The following is a 12560-nucleotide window of genomic DNA, read 5'->3' as shown; positions in this document are numbered from 1 at the left end:
AATCTACTAGATTTTTCGGATATATGACATAATTCTTAAGAAAAAATATTTAAGGATATAAATCAAAGGTTACTTTTCACCATTATCCTTTTAATTATTTTTAAATTATTCTTCTAAAAAATCTATACTAAAAAAAATTGAAAAATTCTCTTAAACTTGGAATGATTCTATTTATTTTGAATTGTGAAAAATCATCACTTAATACGAAATAAATGAAGGAAATATTATAGTAGTATGTTTTATGGTGAAGATGAATTAGTACAAATGTACAATGCTACCAAAACCAGCTCAGGTCTTTGACAATTGAATTCAATGGCACATTACCCTACTGCGTACGACATTAAAATTTTCCAAATACAAGCATGCTTCATGTCTGACTCATATTCTTTAATTTATTTTTAATTGGATCTCCTTTACCGTACCTATTATTGGCTTATTCTTCTTCTTTATTTGTATTTATTATTAGTGCTCTGTGTTGCCTTCCTAGCACATGCCCTAGAATCCTATACCATTTATTTATTCTTCTTATTTTAGCTTTTTTTTTACGTCTAGATACTTTATCGGGTGTTTGATATTCATAGTGAAATTCGAATATTATGCACATGACTATAGAGTTAGATAAGAATTATGACATCGAGGGTGGCAAAAGTACCATACCTATAACATCGAGAGTGGCAAATAAATTGTTCTTTAACTGTTTCAAGATGATTCATTAACTAACAAAAAAAATAAAAAATCTCGAAGTTATAAAAAAAAAAAAGTCATCTACTTTTGAACAAATGAGCCTTTAATCAGTAATAATCGTTAACCTAACACGATTAATTCGTCTTTTAATTTCGTTTTAGTTACACAGTGAAGCTATTTCAGGTATTAATTGACTTATAGTAATCAATAGTTACCTTAACACACGCATTTAGGCGTTAATTAGTGTTTTAATTTTCTTCAGTGACGTGCACAAATAGCAAAATGCTCCATTATTTATGGCATAAAATAAGGACTTTGGCAATTTAATTAACAGGTTGATAATTTTATACGTCATTACTCATTAGGCTTAAATTCTGTCGTTAGGAAGAACTACTTAACTTAATTAGCCGTTTAAGTTTTGAGTTGTTAGATTAACAAATATATAATTATAGCTCGTTTGAGTAAAGAATGTATGTAACATTAAATAATTAATCATTAAAAAGTTTGAGATGACTTAATCCTTTACCTAATTAAACAACTTAGGATGGTACATGCAAAATCATTTTCATAACAAGATTAACATGTTAGCTGTCTTTTACAAATGCGGCTGTTTAGTGGTCCACAATCCACATAACGTGGTTAAAAGTTAATTAAAAGCACTTTTATGGACCTAATTAGCATGTACTAACCAAGTTCTTAGTATCTGATTATTGGATTAATGAATGATATTGACATTTAACCCTATATTTAATTATAGCAATTACAGTTCGCTAAATGTTAAATTTAATTAGCTACTGATCAGATCAGATTGGAGAAGTCGGCATTTGATCATTCTAATTTCTAACATATATTTTTGGATTGTGTTCGATATTACATTTTTTGATTTTCACATTGCGGAGATTCATTTCTAGGAACGACGCTTTCAATAGAATAATTTTCATTTTCAAGGGTTTGAAATCCGAAAACTCTAGTTTGGAAAAATTTCAATCATTTCACCAGAATCCACATCAATAACTATTATATCATAATATAGATAAAATATTGTGAATCTACATATCAGAAAAAGAGTGTGTTTGATACATAGATTTTTTTTTTTTACATATTTGTGATATATCGAGTTTCTTAAAGGGAACTTAAAACTAAAAAGATATCTTTCTTAGCGGGAACAAGAAAAACAAGTGGATACCACCCCAACCCCACCTTCACCCCTCCCCAAACTTCATGCCCCACTCTGAGCACACCCCTGACCCCTACTCCCCCACCCTCAGTCCCCTCCACCTTCCACCCCCACCCTCGTGGTTTTGCCTAAATTATCTCTAAATATATTTTATTTATTTATTTATCAAATATCAAAAAAATAGTAAGAATAACACCCATTTGCCAAAAAATATTTTGTAGGAAAATATTTTCCTTTCATACACCAAAACACACAAAATTTAAACTTACTTGAAACCGGTATTTTGTACCAACCAAATGAATATAGGACGTATATTTTCAAATACACTCTTATCACTACTCTAATTAACCAATACACATTATCACATTAACGTTGAATTTGTAATTTAAATTTAATAAATTAATATAATCTGATATAAATATTGGCTACGAATAAATTTTTACAATGTATGGTTCTTAAAATATATTGTGAGTTTATTAGATTCAAGATTGGTGTTGGACATAAGAAGAAAATTAAATAATCAATATAATATTCTCTTTAATAAATCAAAGTTCCATCTTATTATCCATCAAATTTCCAATCGAGGTGGGAATGGGAAGATAAATGTCTAATAATTTAGACCAAAATGGTTGAATTTTCCTTTCATATTAGGTCCCATGTTCAATATATCCCTCTTTTTTACTTTTTTTTCTCGTTGTTTATGGCTTTTTCATGTTATAGTAGAGGTGGACTTGAAGTAAAGCAATGTTCCATCTCCATTCCCACTTACAAGAAATAATTTGTTCAAAACACTAATAGAAACCACTGAAGAAAAATTTATCGCGAATCAATCAAAAATTTATAAAAATATGTTTATTTACTAATTTCTCATTGGCTAACTCATTGAGAAAATAGATACTCATAAAAATATTGGGAAGTTTCATAATTTTTTCATGTGAAGACATTATTATTTTTTCTTTTCTTACCAATTCAATTTATATGTCTATTTTTACACGGGACATTTTTCAGTGAAAAATTCCAATGGAAACAATAATGTTTAGTAATGAAATCAAATTCAAAATTTTAACTTGATGAGTTTGATTTTAAATTTTTTTAATATTGAACTTATTACTTTTCTGAAATTCGAAGTCAAATATTCTAGTTGTTGAAATTTAATAAGTGTTAGTATATGCATATTCTGCGAGTCTCAAAATTATTAAGTTCGAATGAATATCCTTCGTGGAAGGGCTAGTACCTAGATCAATCCGGGTTCACATAACGATCATATCTGACTATGAATTTTGTTATTATTGTATATTTATTAACTCGAGCATGTGATAAAAATTCATAAATTTTAAATCCTGAATCTACCTCGAAATTCCGTCATTGTTTGTCTTCATTCGCCGACATCTTCATCCACAAGAAAGAATTTTGTAAAATAGTAAAGGCAAAAAAACTGACAGAAATGATCCCAATGCTCATTTCTCACCCAAACTAGCTATAGCTTTCCTTTTCTCAAACCTAACTTTTTTTTTTTTTCATTTTGATTTCTTCAATCCTACCGTTACTTGGACACTAACCAAGTACCTAAAAACTGTTTTTTTTTCTATTTTTGGTCCCACTCTATATCTTAAAAGATTATTTATTATGCTTTTTGTCTAATTTATGAGTCTATTTTTGGTAGTTAATTATGCTTAATGCTATTTTGAACCTAACTTTAGAATAAACCTTGCCACCTTTATAAATATAAAATGCGGTTGTTAATTTGTTACTTATCATACTAGTTGTAGTTAATTACTTTAGGGTAGTAAATCTAGCTCAGTTCAAAAAAAGGAAAAACGTAACTTACTTACCAGAAGTTTGGTTAAATTAATTAAAATGACTGTAGTCTATATGTTTGGGTAGATTATGCCCATCAGTTAAGTTTAGTTTTACATTTCTTGAGAGGTAGTTTAACATTTCTATAGTTTCACTATATTAAGGCGGAGTCTGAATATTTTTCATTTATGTGTTTCGAACCATTTTTTTTTTTGTTTATTTGGGTTCTGAATAGATTATATGTACATACAAAATGATTTTTTTAAAACACAAATATAGAATTTTAGTCAAAGTTATTAGGTTTTGTTGATCCCGTGACATTCACTCATATAACTAAGCCCCTTACCATCAAAGAGATTCAACTATTTAAATATATACATACAAAAGAGTTTTTGACAATGAGTATTTATCTGAACCCCATCCAACACATTTAACTTCGCCCTTATAATCAAGTCATTGAAAGATAATTATAGATAATTATCTATTCATTAAAAGTGAATAATAACCTAGAAAGTAGATATATTGATTGTTATAACGATTGAGTGATATATTTATGTTAATTTTTTTTACATTAGCAAAATATATGGAGTACTATAATTTAAATCTTTCTTAAATTCATGAACCAAAATAAAGTTTATACAGTTTAGTGGGTAGTAATATAATGCCGTTGAAGTTTGTTGGTTTCTTCTTTGCCAAATTAAAGGCGTAGAACCTAAGTTTTTCAATTGGAAGTTAGAAAAATTATTATTGTAACCATCTACAAGCAATAAATCCTGCTGTTTTCAACTCACCTACTAGCCAAATAAAATAATTAATATTATTATAAGTTGAATATATATGCACTATTATTTTCCAAAAAGTCTCATTCAATTGAATTAAATTGTCAAAACTAAAAAAAAAATAGTACATCAAACACTACTTAAGTTTTTTTTTTCTTTAGGTCGGTCATATGTAGTTTAATTAGTTTTCTCATTTGTCCCAAATAATTGGTCATTGGTGGTTGAGTTGTTCCATCATCCTAACTCTAATATATTGACCAATCACAAAGTCTTAAATTATAAAGTAATATTCAAGGAGCTAGTCTAAACATGATGTTCAAATTATAAACACTTGATTAAGTTATACATTATACATATTTTTATCCAATTTTAAACAAATTTCTATTAATTAATTATACAAAGGTTTGAGATGTATATGATCAACTTTATTTTCTTTCAGATAAGATATGCAGGAAGATTTTTTAGAGTTCGAGAAAAGTTAATCTAATGTTATATTATGAGTAGAAGCAAAAAATAGAAGAAGCTAATAAGTGATAATTTTTCATATGCTCAAAGCAAAAAATTAAATTGGACGAATTAAAATGATTGAATTAATAAATAAACGAATTAATGATCAACAAAAAAAATTAGATGGACTGAAATGATTGTTGGGTCAAAATGAGTTGATCATAGCTCAAATCGTTCAAACTCTTACCAAGTTACTTTCTTTCTTTCTTTTCTTTTCTCTTCAAACTCTTACCAAGTTACTTTCTTTCTTTCTTTTCTTTTCTTATATTTTGTTTAATTATCAATTTTTTCCTTTATTATGACTTTATACAACATATTACATAAAATTTTCTCGTAGGTTAATATGAAATACATATCAATTCAACTTTTAAATAGATTATATTGGATACATCATAATAGACCAAAATGTTCAAAATTGGCTAATCGTGATTTATGAGCAAAATTTATCATCTCTAATTACAAAAAAACAAACTAACTCGGACAATATTGATATCTAAAAAATAACAATTATCTAATATTCCAATCCATCTATATATAAGAATCTCTATTGTAGTGCGAAGTATGCTTCTGCTACTTTTTAAACCATTTATCTTTTTCACCTTTCTAGTTGTCATTGACATGTTTACAGCTTTATGACAATTATTACTGCAAACCCAACACAACATTCTCATTAGCACAAGAGGACATGAACCACATAAATATATTCATCCCAAAATTTATATTCCACTTTTTCTTTTTATTTTACAGCCAATGAAATTGCCTTTTTTTCTCACTAAATCCCATACTTAAAATATGTCACAATACTCACTATTTTGTGCAATGTTTTATGAACCTTTAGTTACTTTATTCCTATTGGCTGAGCTATGTAGAATGAAGAGTGGTCAGTTAAACACTCTTAGTTAAAAAAATATACTTAGTATAGAGAAGAGAAAATTATACTATATATATAGAGAGAGATAAGAAATTACTCTTTATACATACATATTAAATCATGAACACTCTTGACGAGATTTCTGATTTCCGCATTGATTCTTTAACCATCCACCTCCACCCTCCACCCCCCACCATTTTTTTTTCTCTCACTTTTGATCTTTTCAACCCATGTGGGAACTTTAGATCACATGCTCCCACCTCCTTTTCAATACAAGCATTATTCTTATCCTTCTTTTTTACACACATAATGTCCCCTCTCATTAGATCAAATCCCATGAGAAAACTCTCAATTAGTCTTTACCCCCTTTTGTGTTTATTAATTATTATTTTAAAAAATTGAATCATTAGTAACATAATTAAGAGTAGCTTAAATAGATTTCCAATAGGATAGTTTTTCTTTGTTAATCAGTGCATTGGGCACTCATTTTAATTAAGTACATTATTAAAGATATAAGAGATTATTATGGCTTCATAGAAAGGATATGATTCCTGGGAAAAAGTAATTATGATATTGATATTTTTGGCCCCTAATTGGGCTCTACATTAAAGCACTAATGCAATCTGATTGTGGTTCTTTTTATTTTTTGTCTACCATAATTCATTGTCTTGTATCAAAATTGCTATGATTTTCAACTAATATTAGGTTCTTTATGATTAATAGTGTTAGGTACCTAATGTTTAAACGATAAAAAAGATGGCATATATGCAAATGTCACCATAAGAGCTTGCTTAGTGAACTGTCGTAACTTGAGCAATAGTCCCCGTCTTGAAAAACATAGTTGAAAGCCCATAAGGCCCAAGACATCTACAACAACAACATACCTAGTGGAATTTCATAGGCGGGTCTGGGAGAATAGAGTGTACGTAGATCATACTCCAACCTCATGGAGGTAAGGAGACTATTTCTGGAGGACCCTCGACTCGAGTATAACATAACAAAATAATGAAAAGGAAAACGACAATCAAGAAAGAAAGCAACTAGTGAAAGGCTCAAGACATCTAAAGCCCATATTATGGAAAATGGCCTTTTTTCTATAGGAGTTTTTCAGGAAAACTAGAATGTGGATCATGTACCTCTTGGGCCAATTTTAACCCAACTAATTTATTGAGAAAATTAAGTAGAACGTCCATTAGGATGTCTGACTCACCAGAAGTAGCCTAGTCCCCCCCCCCCCCCCCCTCATTTGGTGTCCTTATTCACATTGAAGTTCGACTAAATTTGAATTCGCACTGAAAAGTTTCATACTAGGGTAAAGTACTCTTTGACAAAGGCGACTTTGTACCCAAGAGACTCAAACTCAAGACACTCCGTACCCATGAGACTCAAACTTGAGACATCTGATTAAAGATGAAGGAGTACTTACCACTCCACCACAACCCTAGCCGATAGAAGTAGCCTCTACGATTTAATTTGTGTAGAAAGCTCTCTACCTTTCCATTGTCTCCCATTACTTTGCAGTAACTTATGAAATAATGGAATCTTCAGTATTAAATAATATTATATTATAATTTCTCTAAGAATTGCCTATTTGGTTCGATTCATAATGTAAGTTTGTCATGTGCATTTCGTGTAGGAAGTATATTGAGACTGTATAATAGTGTTGACACATTGTTTATAATTATAATTATAATTATATATATATATATATATATATATATATATATTATTATTATTATTATTACACGTCATCATGTTATATAAATTTGAAAAATTGAAAAAAGTTTTACAATGAGTTATGGAAGAAACTAAAAAGGTAACATTGAAATAAATTTAGCCTAATGAAATTTTAATGCAAATATACATTGGCTATTTTATATGTAAGGATCCCATGCTGGCGCTGGTTGACCTGCGGCTTACGAGGCGTAAGTTGCTTGCAACGGTCTTCTTGCTGTAAGACGCATGGGGCACTGCGCCTTTCTTCATTAATTTTTACGGTATCACACCTTCATTTGAATGTTGCCCTTTTGGTTTCATTCTTATTTTTTGTTGTTCTTTTAGAAACTTCACTCAATTTTTTTGTTATTTTAGCTCCGGACTCCTTGTGCAAAACTGTTATATTTGTCAAATACTTATTTATTAACTTATCTTATTTTAATTCATCCTAATTCAATTTAGCTTGCTCATTTGACATCTCTAAAAATAATAATATATTAAATCAAATCAATTTAATTTTGCTAATTATCGTTTATATTACTCCCTCCGTCCACTATTGTTTGTCAGGTATACTAAAAATAGTTGTCCGAAATTAATTGTCGATGGTTTCAAATAAGACACAATTTTTAAAAAAATACAACTTCATTTTATAGGAGTGTGTGTATAGGAAGAAACCTTTGGTCGTCTTGCTGAGGAGTGATTCCCAGTTTTTCTTTGCAAGTCTAGGGGAAAATGTCTAGCGGAATTGCGCGTGGTCGTCTCGCTGAGGAGAGGAAAGCATGGCGTAAGAATCATCCTCATGTAAGATCTTTCTTCTCCTCATTTTTACCTTTTTTTAAAGGTAGTTTTGGTGTATGTTAATGGGTTTTAATTGTTGATTTTTTTGGTTAGGGTTTTGTGGCAAAGCCGGAGACTGGTCCTGATGGTACTGTCAATTTGATGGTCTGGCAATGTTCTATCCCGGGTAAACCTTCGGTAAGTTTCGGTTGAGTAGTCACTTTCTTTTGCATTGTTTGCAATATTTTGTGCTAGTATCTGTCCTGGTAGATGATCAGTAACTTCGTGCTTGTAGTTACTTTGTTGTTCAGGTTTATGTGGTGGTTTGTTTATAGCATTTTTGGGCGAAGTAGTTAGTACTTAGCATTTTTCTCAAGTGCTGAGGGGTTGTATTAAATCTAATCTGCTGAGAATTAGTTACCGGGATTTTAAACCGTGGTTGTACATGGTCTATTTAAGCTTAATATTGTAGGCAAATATACCTCAATGAGGTAGTGGTAAGGTTTGCGTACACTTCACCATCTCCAGACCATACTTCATGGGATTTCATTGGGTATATTGCTGTTGTTGTATTTTAGGCTAAAATTAGTTGGGAGAGGAAAGAATTTGATAAAAGAAAGTAGACTTGAGAACTCCAGGTTCTGTTTGGTTGGTGAGACCGTTTGTTTCTTTATACTAGTTTAGTTTGACTGGTGGAAGATGGCAGTAGTCGTGTTTCGTGGGTACTCATTGTTTCTGAAGCAAAGAGATGGGTGGTTGCCTACTTCAAGATAATTGGATCTTTGTAATAGGGGAAGATTGTTTTATTTCTTTCATTGTGGAACCTGTGCTCCTTTTGAAATGATTTTGAATTTGGCCTTGAATATACTAACAGCTCCAGCTGGGCCAACTGATACCATGTACTAATCACCTTCTTTTCATGTGCCCAATCTAGTTTACTGTCTAGAGGTAAAAGGGGAAAAACAAAGAAAAGGAAGATTATTTTTCTTTCATTCACGGAACCTGTTCTCCTTTTGAAATGAATTTGAATTTTGGCCTTTACTTACTGCTCCAGCTAGACCATTACAACCACTGATCTCCTAATCACCATCTTTGTAAGTGTCCAATCTGGTCCACCGTCCATCCAAATCTTTATTTCCTAAACCTGGAAAGAAGGAAGAAACTAAAAATGGTATGTTAGGTTTTGTTATTTTGTGACACAATAGTAACAATCATGAACCTGGGAGAGCTTTTTAAGGACATTTGAGTGAACAACAAAATTAGGGTTCATGGTCTGAAAGTTAATATGGTTTATTCAAGTTTGACCTGAAAGAGATATGAGATGACATGTATCCTGTGGAATTAGTCGAAATGCGCAAAAGCTGGCCCAGACACCACTGTCATATAAAAAAAAAGAGTTGTGAGATGATGATAAAAGAAGAAGGATAGGTATAATAAATATCCAGGCACAGCTTCTTGGAGTACAACAAAATGTAGGTCAGTCTTTGAATTATATGGGATGTTCCTAACAGACACAAAAAGCCATTCTCATGCACGCCTAAAGGAAGAAAACAAACAAACGCCTCTCAGATCTGTTCTGATATGAAATATGCCTTCTTTTTCACATTAGTTCCAGGTGAAACACCTGAATGACTGAAATCTATTGTGAGAGAATGGAGGCTGCTAAGTGTTCGTCTGTTTGGTCAATCTTAGAGGTGTATTAGCTTTGGACCATGTTTCTTATAACCAATATGTTAGCTATGGACCTGAATCAATTTTCTGCTGTTCTTTAGAAGTGATAGACACATAAGTCCTTGGAAAGAGTTTGCATTTTGTGATTGAGAGAGCAGGAGAGAGATTTACATTGTTCTAAACAAAATAAGCCAGTAGAGTATGTTCTGAAGGCATACATTCTACTTGGTGGTTTCGCTTGCCGCAGATTGTTTTCTTTTCTATTTATGGGTTCCCTTGTTTTGGACATCTATCAGTTGATTATATCCCTTTTCTGAACCCAAAAGGTAGTAATAATAATTCAGTAGATAGGAGCCTGGTAAGGTAATTTCATACATTTATTGCTTGCAACAAAAGTGATTTGCATGCTTTCTGCGTTTATTATGGGGTGTAAGAAGTTCATTGTTTAGGAGAAGTGTATATGTATTTCTCAAGTGTTATAAGGTTTGAACTTTAACAGTTTCATTATGACTGAATGAGGAAAAAGAAGAATGCAGATGATGTCATCAAGACCCCTCTTTTCGTACCACTAAGGAAGTTTAACGCTACTTCACCAATCGGTGTATCATGGCTTTACCTGGAGTAGCAAGGCTTACACTTATTCACACGACATCTCTGTATCAAGGTTGAGTCAACAAAGCATCTCAATGATGTGATTTGTATTTGGATTAAATCAGAGTTCATGTCGTCCTCTTCAAAGAAAAAGGAAGTTTGAGCACAGGCTACACATGGGTCACTAGAAAAAATGTTGTCATGAACTGATTTTTGGAGGCCATTGGTAACTTCCTCAAAGTACTAATCATGGATCAAACTGGCCTACATTTCATGTGGAAACTGTCTTTCTGTCAACTTTGCATTACTGACCCATTTCTTGTGAAATAGTTTACTTTTCACGGGTAGTTAATGTACCTGTGGAAGGAAGAATTATTTTCAGTAACTTAGAATTAGTGAATACTGAATCATTTACTCACTTTTAGCTTCTTGAGTTTCTTTTTTGGATATTTAGAATTGGTTAAGGCTAAGATAGTTTAGGTTTTCTCCTTTGAGGATATTATGCAAGTGTTTACCGTAATCAAAATCCCTTTCTTGCCTCTTTCTTCACCCTGTTCCTTCATTTGATGATTGTGAAGAATAATATACAATCTTATGACTGGTACAGACTGACTGGGAAGGCGGTCACTATCCAATAACGATGCATTTCAGTGAGGACTATCCAAGCAAACCCCCGAAGTGCAAGTTTCCAGCAGGTTTCTTTCATCCAAATGTCTATCCTTCAGGAACTGTTTGTTTGTCCATCCTCAATGAGGACAGTGTAAGTATCTGTTGCTGCCATTGTGTTATTTTATGTTTGCTGATTGGTATTTACAGCTTTTAATTGAATCTATGGGTTCTTACTCTTGCTATTACTTGTTGTTAGGGATGGAGGCCAGCCATTACAGTGAAGCAAATTTTGGTGGGTATACAAGATTTGCTTGACCAGCCAAATCCCGATGATCCAGCACAAACCGATGGTTATCAGCTTTATATGCAGGTGCTCTACTTGAGTTTGACGATTATTTGCTTGAGTTTCCTCAAGTTGGCATTTTTATTTTCTGACATTCAACATTATACCTGAATTATTCTTTATTAATCCTAATCCCTACATGGTTTCAATTGCCGTATGTCAATCATATATGCCTAATGCATAGTAACAAATAATTCTACAATGTACTTGATATCCATACAATTTTTCGTTCTAGTGATTACTTGGTTGTAGGAGCGAAGTGACAATGAATTTAACTTCTAGTCTAATGATTCATATTTACCTTCCTTGCAATCAAGATAATATGCATTGGGAGATATGATGCTATATGGAAATAACTCAAGTGGGGGGTTGTTTAGTTCAAAACAAGGTTATCCCAATTATAAAGCCAGCTTCTATATAGGATAGATAATCCCAAGTTTTTGCTACAACTCATATCCTGGTTTAGCTAAAACCTACAACCAAACACTGGACAATTAATCCCAAATTTTATGCTGGGATAACCCTCTAATCCATGTAACCAAACTGCCCCATAGTTCCCTGGCGTGTTCTTAAATTTAACTGAACAGACCAAAGAGACTCGACTGTCATTATGAATAATGTGGAAATCACTTTTGCAGGATACAGATGAGTACAAGAAGCGAGTGAAGCAGCAGGCTAAGCAGTATCCACCTCTACTCTAGTTTTAGCCGCGTGAAGACGATGTAATTAAATTTGACTATGAGTAATTTTCTCTTGATTCTTAGCAAACACCAATAGTCCTTGTTGTAATAGTGACTCTGTGCCTAACTTTGGGTGCTTATCTTGTCTATGATTCAATATTCAACTTGCGTACTTTCTCTTGTTTCTGATTACATTTAGAATTGTACAAAACCTCTTTACTTAACTTCTTTTTTTTTTTTTTTTTATCCCTCCCTAGGAGCTCCCACCCCTTTTGCACTCTTGGTGACTCGAACTCGCAACCTTCGGGTTGGAAGTGAAGGGAGCTTACCATCCGAGCAACTCCCTCTCGTCTCTCTC

General features: G+C 32.1%; 1 protein-coding gene across 1 annotated transcript; it reads left to right on the top strand.

Moving 5' to 3' along the window:
• Positions 1 to 8201: 8201 nt before the first annotated feature.
• Positions 8202 to 12413, top strand: LOC125811941 (SUMO-conjugating enzyme SCE1-like). The gene is made up of 5 exons (XM_049491488.1): positions 8202 to 8332; positions 8423 to 8506; positions 11178 to 11330; positions 11436 to 11549; positions 12161 to 12413. The coding sequence occupies exons 1-5, from the start codon at positions 8264 to 8266 to the stop codon at positions 12221 to 12223; spliced, it is 483 nt and encodes a 160-aa protein (XP_049347445.1). The 5' UTR covers positions 8202 to 8263; the 3' UTR covers positions 12224 to 12413.
• Positions 12414 to 12560: the final 147 nt, after the last annotated feature.

This window comes from Solanum verrucosum, unplaced genomic scaffold, assembly GCF_900185275.1.
Source record: "Solanum verrucosum unplaced genomic scaffold, falcon-dt-bn FXZP01000235.1, whole genome shotgun sequence".
Taxonomy (NCBI): domain Eukaryota; kingdom Viridiplantae; phylum Streptophyta; class Magnoliopsida; order Solanales; family Solanaceae; genus Solanum; species Solanum verrucosum.
Note: the sequence above shows the minus strand (reverse complement) of the source record. Positions and strands in the feature narration are given on the sequence as shown.

Excerpts from the sequence above, each read along its gene's own strand:
- LOC125811941 (XM_049491488.1), top strand. The coding sequence starts at position 8,264 with ATGTCTAGCGGAATTGCGCGTGGTCGTCTCGCTGAGGAGAGGAAAGCA. Across the intron at positions 8,507-11,177 it reads CTATCCCGGGTAAACCTTCG|ACTGACTGGGAAGGCGGTCA; the intron begins GTAAGTTTCGGT and ends TGACTGGTACAG. Across the intron at positions 11,550-12,160 it reads GTTATCAGCTTTATATGCAG|GATACAGATGAGTACAAGAA; the intron begins GTGCTCTACTTG and ends TCACTTTTGCAG.